The sequence below is a fragment of the Orbicella franksi genome, chromosome 14, assembly GCF_964199315.1.
Source record: "Orbicella franksi chromosome 14, jaOrbFran1.1, whole genome shotgun sequence".
Taxonomy (NCBI): domain Eukaryota; kingdom Metazoa; phylum Cnidaria; class Anthozoa; order Scleractinia; family Merulinidae; genus Orbicella; species Orbicella franksi.
The window spans coordinates 1,200,864-1,211,720 of NC_138158.1; the positions used below are offsets into that span (position 1 = coordinate 1,200,864).

At 39.6% G+C, this 10,857-nt stretch overlaps 1 protein-coding gene across 1 annotated transcript in view; it reads left to right on the plus strand.

Annotated features, from left to right (window-relative positions):
- Nucleotides 1–1,958: 1,958 nt before the first annotated feature.
- LOC145468395 (uncharacterized) overlaps nt 1,959–10,857 on the plus strand; it is a 12,289-nt gene continuing 3,390 nt past the window's right edge. The window contains exons 1-6 of the mRNA XM_081452088.1: nt 1,959–2,409; nt 3,666–3,942; nt 6,816–7,153; nt 7,421–7,682; nt 9,398–9,533; nt 10,186–10,309. Of these exons, the coding sequence (XP_081308214.1) occupies nt 2,179–2,409; nt 3,666–3,942; nt 6,816–7,153; nt 7,421–7,682; nt 9,398–9,533; nt 10,186–10,309 (1,368 nt within the window). The 5' untranslated portion in view covers nt 1,959–2,178. The remainder of the gene's footprint in view (nt 2,410–3,665; nt 3,943–6,815; nt 7,154–7,420; nt 7,683–9,397; nt 9,534–10,185; nt 10,310–10,857) is intronic.

Consider the following 10,857-nt stretch of genomic DNA (forward strand, 5'->3'; position numbering starts at 1 on the left):
CTTGACCAAAATTATATCCCACATCGGTGAGCGAATCACCTCATCGACTGATGAAATTAATTGGGGGTTTCAGTAAGTGCCACGGAGTCTGCGGCGATAGTAACGAAGCTTCTTTTGTCACAAATTTACTAGTTTTACATGTAACTAACGCGGGAAAGTTTCAGCTGAATATGAACTTTGGGCTCTCTTTCATAGAAGAGGAAACAAACAAGCTGCTAAGGAGAAGCAATATGTTCCCATTCTCTATTTCAACCCTGGCAAACACACAATAGTTGTAAAACAGCAAACGACATTTCTTGAATCGAGCTACGGAAGATTCCAGAAGATGCGCAGTCACAGTAGCGTTCTTTGCACTAAAAAAGGAGAACTGACGTTACCTTAAATATAACTGCTATCCCCAGCCAAAACGAGAGTGTGATATCACTCATTACAAAAAATAAAAAAGCGTGCATCTGAACTCAAGAACGGGGTTTATCACACTAGCAATGCTTGAACGCATGCATCTTACATGTTATGTTCTACCACAAGGGAAAGCACTCAACGTTCGTGGGTAGTGCCGTATAAAATGTATCTTCCACCTAACATAGAGTCGACTTTGACGCTAACTAATCTGCGCATGCGTTTGGAGCAAATTGCTTTTGTTCTTAAGAGAATGGCACCACGAGGATAGCATGAGATTTGCAAAACCATATATATATTTTTGTCCTGTTATCAAGGAAAGCAACGGAAGTGTGTCACGTTTCGCATAATACACTCGGATACCTACCCCACCCAGCCCCCCTTCCCACAAGGCTAATTGATTAATTGAAATTAATTAATTAAACACACATTAAAGTTTACACCTTATGGCGTCATGGCGTTATGGCTTTAGTGCCTTACCGAAGAGCAGCCTCTAAACCATCCCAATAGTGCACTCTGCACTGAAAACCACTCAGTAGACTCTTTGTTCATTCTACTGATAAGAAACACTACCACTAAAAAAATCGCTGGGTAAATTGTGCCTACTCCATCTAAACAACTTCGATCAGCAACACTTGGACTGCGATATCGACTTCGGTGTGCAAATAACGGTGGTACCTCCATCTACTGGTAGTCTTCTCGTCACCGAATTCACTAAATAGTTAAGAGGTAGTGAAGGAGAGAGTAAGATTTAATGTCGTACTTACATTCCGAGAAGGACTTGATTTTCCGAGTAAGAAAGGACAAATATTCAACCCACTTCAGCAAAAACCTACGCCAATCGTCTTCTCTTTCTCTTGGGATGAAAAATGAAAACACAACAGTAATCCTTGTCAGTTAGCAAACTCAAGTAGGGTCGAATGCATATAAAACCACAGCTGTTTCAGAAATAAATTACAATTCAACCAGCGCCCTAATGATAGTGGAACCCTGTCAATACGGTCACCAACGGGCCATAAAAATTTGGCCGTGTTAATATGGTCTTCGTATTAACAAAGTTGGATCGAACTTCATGACTGATCTAAATTGAGTAACATCTTAATAGATATATCGCAATTACACTTGTACACAACTTTTTTTAAGTAAGCATCCGGAATGCAAATATAATTGCATACATATTAACCATGGAAGATAAACATAACTGGTTCGAGTGGCCGTATGTTACCTGTTACCTGTCCACTTCGTGCCAAATGACACATAAGGTCTCTGTACTAAGTCCCCACGCTGCCCTTTCTCCGGCTGCGGCTCACACCTCATTCCATGTTCTCCATCCACCAGCCCATCTTTCTTTCTTGACGATGTGATCTTCGGTCTTCCACCTTTCCTTTTTACTTCAGGGGCCCACATCATGGCTATTAGACAGTCATTGTTGCTATCCTTCCTGAGAATGTGACTAATGTTGAGTGGCCGCATAAACGGGGTAAAATTATAGAGTATTATACAGGCTGGGATTTCAGAATGTGCCCGTTGGCCGTATTAACGGGGTGGCCGCATTAAAACGCTAACGCATTATAGATGCATGAAGTTGATCAACAATCAGAACACTGGGAGTGAATAAAATTTTGCCTTGTGTATCCTCACTAGATCTACTAACAATGTCTTGATCTAACTACAGACAGTCCTGTTTGCAACAGCAAGGCAGATGTGATTGTTCTGATCCAGGACAGTCAAGATATTTCCTCAGTGACAGTTGGAAACATAAAAACTGTGGTGCGAGCAATGCTGAGACGACTAAGCAGTGAATCAACTGACTTCAAGTTTGCTTTGGCAAAGTACGCTACTTTGCGGAAAATAAGTTGTTTTGGAAGCGCAGATAAAACAATCAGTTACATTAACAACGAATACCAATACGGAGGAAGCGGTCTTAACCTGCTTAATCTTGCCCTGAGTAAAATGGTCTTGAAACAGTTTAAAAAGCGTCGTGGCGACAGAATAACAGACACTGCAAAGGTGAGATTTACTTTTGGCCCAAACTGTGATCAACAAATTATCTGGTATTCAACAAAAAGGTATCAGTATTGTCACATTTTTTGTATCTAAATTATATTGTTGCAAAACAGAAACTTTCTGCAAGACAGCATATCTTAAATTCCAAAGTCGATTACAGTAATGCATCTCCAAAACCACACCTTATTGTAGCATAATACATAGATTTACGCCAGTCTAACAGCATAGCTCCTGGGCCAGGCTGTGATTTGAGTTTGGTAACTTTGTAGTGAGGTTTTTTGTATATTATTTGGCCTTCTGTTTCGAAACCAATTGAGGGTTGACCGGACAGCTGAAAAGAGTAAATGTAATACCCAATATTTCGGTTAGGTAGGACTAACCTTCAGGGGCTACACTGTTTTGAGTTTTAATAATCACAAAAACAAAAGCAGTGAAAAACATTTGTATAGAAGAAAAAGTTATAATTCGGCTAACTTTTAATCCTGGGTTAGCGTTAACCGGCTTTCGAACAACCCGGCCCTGTTTTCAACAAGTTAACCTGACATGAGCCCACGATCCAATCGAAAACCTGCACTTGCCCAGCGGTCAACTTCAAAAAAACGCGTGACCTCAATGAGCTCTAAACTTGAGCCCGCGATATGGTCACGTAATGCTGGTCAGCGGATACCTTGTTTTGACACAAGTACACGGCAAACCAAGGCTGCATATCGCTGACAAGCTATTCTTTGAAGTATGGCCGCCATCTTGCGCGAGTCCGCCGCCGTCGTGGGTACACGCCCACGAGCAATACCGCTAGCCATGATAACCATGAGGAAATCAAATCATGGGTTTCCTTTTCTTCCCTATATAAGTATGGAGCTCTGCTTGGCGACCCTTCGGGTTGCGCGAGCTCCGCTGCAAATACGTAACACAATCAATTATCAATAAAACAGAAAACAAACAGAATAAGGGACCAACGACTCGCGGTATGGATCAAGTGGCATGACTTTTTACAATAACTGAATGGGGTCCTGTTGAAACTGTTTGTTAGTAGTGGATTAAGGGACGTGCTTTGGTGGCCGTTGTTGTGGCAGAGGTGGTCATGGTAGAGAGGTTTAAATAAGAGAATGTATGAAACTTCCTCCAGGACCCAAAACGTGGCCGTTGTAGAGAGTTGGCCATTATAGAGAGGTGTCAGTTAGTGGAAGTTCGGCTGTTTACACATTGTCAATCCTGTTTTTCATTCTTGTTATTTAAAAACTTGTTTTTTAATTTTGAAGATTCTAGTCATATTCTCAGACGGGAACACGGTGGATGAGAATGGAGACATCATGGAAAGCTTCATGCTTGAAAAACCAGCGAAGTTATTGAGAGTCAACAACATCAAAATAGCTGGTGTCCTTATTCCCAACACTGAGAAAGCACCAAGAATACAAGAGTTAAAAGGCATCGTCACTGAACCAGATAACGCCATCAACGCCGATTTTTCTGATAAACTTGACGAGATTGCAGATCTCCTAGCAATGAAAGTAATAAAGGAATCGATTTGCCCTTATGGTAAGAATCTATCTTAATTCAGAAGGAATCTTACTGATTTTTTCTTCTCTCTGTATGGAACTGCCGAGTAAATTATAATGGCCTTCGTGAGCACTTTCTCTTCCAGTAGGTGGGGGTGGGGGAGGAAAAGCAAGTTGGGGATAAACTCTTGCTCCTTAGCCATCGTAGCTTGATTAAGAATATAACACAAACAGTGGGGATAAACATTATTCCAATTACACCTACAATTACAGTCTTCCTACCTCGTTGGCATACTTCAGCCAATTTCTACCAACCAGCACACGGTTAAGGATTCATTTAGTTTTGCAGATTGGGCCAAAGCCTACAAACATAACAACGGAATAATGTGCTCTTTGGATCTTTGGATATTACTTCCCTATTTACAAATGTGCCACTTGATGAGACAATGCAGATTTGTCCAGACAGATTGTATTTCTCCCTGATCTTCCGCGATTACCTCTTTCTGCTTTGCATAATCCATTAGAGTTTGCCACTAAGAAGAACCATTTTATATTAGATGGCCAATACTAAAATTAGATTGATGGTGTAGCCATGGGTTCACCTTAAACCCATTTTTAGCTACCATTTTCATGTGCCACTTTGAAGAAAACAGTAGATTCTGTCCTTCACTTTAGTTCAGCATGTAGATGACACCCTCACCATGTTTGACAGCAAAGACAATGCTATTGAGTTTTAAAGTTTTGTAAATAGTCGACACGATAGCATCAAATTTACCATTGAATTTTAGTAGGAGGATAAGACTCTATATTTTGACATCCTTCAGTAAACGCTGCCCTGACAACTCTTCAACTTTTACTCTTTCGCCAACCTCAAGATCATATTCCAAAACACACGCCGCATCAAAACTCACTTTCCAGACAAAGATTGCCTTAACTGCTCTCAAAAAGTCATTCAAAACTGATTTTCATTGCAAAATTAAAGAGAATCTGTCCATTCAAGAGAAAAACAAGGGATACGTTAAAGGTGAGTTTTACTTTTGCCTATTTTCCGTTTGGGTCCAAACTTTCCAAATTTAAGTTATCTACATTATCTCTGACTTTTGTCAAAATATTAATTGGTATCAAGAAGATGAAGATTTGGAAAAAAAGTGATAAAAATCAGAGCTCAGTTGTGCTGAAACAAAAACAGAAACACACTGCAAGATAGCAGGTCCCAAGGTTTAATGTCCTTTATTCACAATGTCAATGCTATTTTTTATCCTTAATCAACAAATCGTCTGCAACTAGTTTTTATTTCTAAAAACTAGAAAGGCTGACACGGTAATAAAGTTACTATTATTATTACTATTATTATTATTATTATTATTATTGTTATTATTATTATTGTTATTATTATTATTGTTATTACTATTATTAATGTTCAAGACTCTAGTCATATTCTCAGACGGGAATGTGCAGAATGAGAATGGGGACATTGTAAGGCATTTGACATTAGCGTCTTGAAAAACTGACTTTCATTGCAAAATTAAAGAGGCTCTGTTCAGTCAAGAGCTAAAATCTTCCCTGAATGTCAATGTCAGTAGTGAGAAGTTGTTGCTTTACCAGCTATTACTCCTCATGATGTCTAGACAAGTTAATTAACGCGCTGCCACAGATCATCTTTCTGAGTTTAGATTCCAGGCCTGTAATATTTACGATATCTAGTTTTCAAAAACTTAAGGGGGTCACGATCACTTTTGAAAATGTATGTTGACTAGCTTACGAAACGTCAAGTTCTGCATTAAAATGTGTTGGAATACAATGTTTATCACCCCTGTTTGTGTTGTATTCTTAATCAAGCTCAGTAAGAATACTCCTTTGAATTTTGAAGTGGCGTGTGCTGCCCAGTTTTCTAAATCCTGACCCAATTCCAGGGCGAATTGTGTTGTTACCCAGTTCTTGACAGTTTCTAAAGTACAAAATCGCGCCAAATAGTATTTGTTTTCCTATTTGAGTAAGCTTTATATTCTTAGAGCCAAGGGAAGTACGTAGAACCAAGTTGGGTATCCATTTTATCGTATTCAGCGTCCTCTGGAATAACACACCAATGAGAACTGAAGACGTAAATACCTTAATTTATAACCCCACAGTTAACTGGGACTGAATTAGACTTGTAATGGCCCACTGACCGATTTATGTGTGGGTTGCTAAGGAAGTGAAATTTCACATCAGCTTAATTGCGTCAGCCAGAGCACGGGAAATTTAAACAGTTCAAAAGCTAACAAAATCGGTTACACTTTACATGTTTTTTCTCTGCGTTTCACAAAATTGAAAGTCAAAAAGAAAAAGTAAAAACAGATTTTCAGAAAAACAGCCACAAAAGAAAAAAGAAAGACTATCTCTGTGTGGCTTTCGTGTGCTTCTTTTGGATTTTATCGAAGTGCCGCTGGTTGTGTACACTGCGCAAGCGCTGACAGGGTAACTTCCGTTACATATCGGAGACACTTCCTCTTTATTTCAATGCCGAAAGAAATGTAGTTTTTCATTAAATACAACTATTTTCGACTAGCTTCGACTTAAACCAAGGGCTGAAACATAGATATGTTTTCCTTTTTATGAAATCATTCCTTTTTCGGATGCAAAATTTTCAATATTTTAAATCTCTTAAAATCTGACCTTTCACAACCGAAATAAAACTCTTATATAGCGAATTGAGGATATAAATTAAAACATTAAATCAATGAAAGAACTTCTTGGAATTAGTCAGGTGAATATAGGCGTGGCCTGATGCTACTGAGCATGAGGAAGTTATAAATTGACAATATATTTCCTTTAGGAATGGCTCAAAGAGGCCACTTACTGGGCTTTTAGGAGTCTTGTGATAATCCACCAGATCTGTAAATACATAACAGAGAAAATGTTGTCTAATTACAGGCGTCTACTTTTGCATGGACAAGGCGGATGTGATTATTCTGATTCAAGACAGTCAAGGCATTTCCTCAGCGACAGCAGAAAACATAAAAGCCGTGGTGAAAAGAATGCTGACTCAATTAAGCAGTGTGTCAGCTGACACCAAAGTTGCTGTGGCAACATACGCGTTGTCACGGCGAATAAGTTGTTTTGGAAGAATCGGGCAAACAATCAGATACATAGACACCGAATACCAACACAGAGGAAGCGGCCTAAACCTGTTAAACCTTGCCCTGAGTAAAATGGTCTTGAAACAGTTTGACAAGCGTCCTGACGATAGAAAAACAAGCGATACTTCAAAGGTGAGTTTCAGTTTTGGCTATTTTCCGTTTGGGTCCATCCAAACTTTCCAAATTTAAGTTATCTACATTATCTCTCACTTTTTTCAAAATTGGTATCAAGACGATAGAAGATTTGGGCAAAAAAGTTATAATAATCAGACCGCAGTTATGTTGCAGAAAAAACAGAAACACACTGCAAGATAGTAGGTCTCAGAGTTCTATTTCTGTTGTTCACAATGTTAATGCTATTTTTTATTCTTATTAAATAAATCATCGCCAATGTTCAAGACTCTAGTCATATTCTCAGACGGGAACGCACAGAATGAGAATGGTGACATTATGGACACCTCCATACTCAAACAAACAGCAGGGTCGTTGCAATACAACCTCGTCAACATTTTTGGTGTCCTTATCCCCAACACTGAGAAAGCGTCACGCATACAAGAGCTGGAAGGTATCGTGTCCTATCCATATGAAGTCATAGACGCCAGTTTTAACAGCATCGCAGATAACCTAGCATTTCGCGTGAAACGAATGGTCGACTGCCTTGGTAAGATTTTCACAAGGAGCCTCTATATAGTTGACAGATAAACTAAAGTGGTCCTCTATTATTATGAATTATAATAAAGTTTCCATATAACACGCACTCTGATTGGCTGAAACAGCGTGTTTTATCAGAGAACAGAGCACTGGTTGATAACGGTGAGTTGGCTTACAAATTTTTGTTTCGGAAGTTTGACAAATTTGACCCAAATTAAACATCCCCTGTGACTCAGACAAACGCAGTGGAAGTGAGCTATTTTTCTGTAGTAAATATGGCTCACAGAGACCATTGTTGGCAACAGTAGTGTTGAAACTGTACTAAAATAACAAGTTTTGCTAGATTCCCGCCGACAAAACATGTACAGCTGTAGCGAAATAAACAAATTCTCAACCTAAACAGTGCTTCGATAAAGAAATTATATTTGTTACGAAGGCAGAAATTATACTAAGAAGTAAAACGACGACAGAAAACAACCATTGAACTGTCTCTGTTTATGATGAGAAGCTTTATTTTTGTAAATTTACAATTAAAAATGCTCGATTGCTCAAACAACACTTACATGCAGTGTAGTAACGCTCGTTCTCAGGTCATCTCGGCGAAGTAAACCGACGAGTGGTCAATGCAAAACTTGCTCTGATATTCTCTTCTGTGCTCGGAGTAGAACCAGTGGGAGCCGTTAAGTCTTTCTAACTTTTACGCTAGTTCGGGCAATCTTGCTGCATGCGGCTACAAGCCGTAAATAACTGTAGCTCCTTTCAAATTCAACTCGGCATTTTGAGCTCCGCGTTTCGTAATTTCCACTGGAAAAGTGCTGGTTTTCATGGGCCACAATACGGCCGGATTCCTCTAGACTATAAACCGTTACCTGCCTTGAGATCCGTATTTAAAAATTAACTTAAAAGCGAACTTTGAAGGCATCGTTCTTCTCTCGAAAGCCGCTCAAACTTCTCGAAACTGAAAGCTTAGCTGAAGTCCAGTTTGTGATTGACAGCTGTCACTTCGTTAGCCAATCAAATTATTTGAACAATTCTAACAAGGATTGTGATTGGCTTATTTTAGCGTGCTTTATCAGAGAACAGTGCACGGCTGACGCCACTTTTGCTCGTTTGGAAAATAAAGTTTGGTTTGAAAATTCAGCCGAATGCGTGGGGAAATTATCTGATTCTTTATCATAAAACAAATAAAGAAGCCTCGACTGTGCTCTGTTCTGTTGTAAAGCACTTAGGAAGCGGTAGAGCACTCCAGAAGTAGGGAAAAACACTCGACTACGTCTCGTGTTTTCCCTTACACTTCTTTCGTGCTCTACCGCTTCCTGCGTGCTTTACAACAGAACAGAGCACAGTCGAGGCTTCTTTATTTGTTAACTATTTTTATGAACTTACTTAGTGCGCGCGCTGGATGCATGACGTGGCGTGTGAATTTGCGTGTGCAGTAAGGATGCGCAGAAACAATTAGCTCAGTTTACTTTTGTAGACTGTTTGTCTTTGCTCATATATCACCTTTTCCAGAAACCGAGGTCGTCTTATCAGGATGTTGTTTTCCAAAATGAATAAAAAGTAGCACCATTGTATCGCATTTGGAAGCCCACAATTAAGGGTAATTAATAATAGGGCCAATGAAGTACCTTCCAGTTAAATTATGCCAAGATAAAAGGGCTATATGCGGACCCTAGATTGTTTCATTGTGCACCTAGTTCATGAATACTCTGTTTATTCCAATAGTTAAGTACACGGTCAAAGTTTACACCTGGGACTCACATGCGAGGAGTGACTACGGATTGACTGTTAGGATTGAAGGACAAGGGAAACAGAAAACTGCCAATCAAAGCTTGTTCGAGACAACACAAGACAGGGAAAGGTAGAATGCGTTCTTTTTGTGTTCCTTCGTGTTCTGGGTCCGGGGGGAGGGGAGAGGGGAGAGGGAGGGACAAGTAAAAGTTACGGGAACGCTCGTCATACCTTTTCGTGGTTAAAATTCGTGGCTTTGAATCCCATAGCTACAGAAACTAGTGCCAAAATGATTATAGCAGCTTTTAGGACATAAAGTTGAAAAAATATTAGTTAGGAACAACTTGCTATAGAAAGGATTGAAAACGTTCAAGGCTAGGTACACGCTGCTACAACCCTAAGCCTCACGTGATTTTTTAGCCAATAGTTTCCTCTCAGAAGAGGACTAACTGTTCAGACAATTAGTATCGGACATACCTGGGGGAACTCCCCGAGCTTAATTAGGTGAGGTTGTGCAGTGCGTTTGTTGAAACCCTTACCCTACTTCAGGAAAAGAGCATGTGTGATTTTCTAATTTCTATTTCAGACCTGACCCAAAAATGGATACCCTATTTCAGCTCTCTATATCTGGACCCGATCAACCAGGAATGTCTCCAACTGAGACTGCTTATATAGGACAGTTCCCTAAATGTCCGGCAGACAGATTAATTTTGAACTTTAAATTTTAGAATAACTATAAATCATTTGAGTTTAGATCTATCGTCAATTGTTTTTTTTTTTAGCAACCTACACGTAATTGTATCAGAGTTCTATGATCTTGATGTGGGCACTGTGAAGAGCATTAATATACAACCAAGAAGGCTTGCTTTTGCTCCACCTGAGAGATCTGGGTGGAAACTGAAAGAGGTAACCTGAGAGTAATTCCTGTAAAAGCTTAAACATAACGTATTATTTTTATTAATATTTAGTTTCATTGTATACACTACATATAATACTTACAATATATTGAGTCGGCAATGCACCTTAATGACCAAGTATTATTTCCATGTATTCACGTATATTATTATGTACGCCAGATAAATAACCTGAAATACGTTTCGGTATATATGGGTCATTGACCAGGTGCGAGTTCATTGTGGCTGGATATTGGCCAATCATTTTTTGCGTGTTTATAGACCGTGACGGAGTTGAGGTCCATAAACACGCAAAAAAAGATCGAGACCAATATTCAGCCATCTTGGCCGAACAAGCTTGGTCGATAAAGTATCTATTACATGGAAAAAGAACGCCCTTTTCTTGCGGATCAGCGAGCAATCCTGAGCGGGCAAAATAGCGCCATCTTGGCTGGTCGGGTAGCCAATCACAGCGCGGGATTCGGTTCATTACGAGCTAGCTATGACTGACTGACTGACTGACTGACTGACTGACTGACTATGCATAGCTAATGAGTCGTG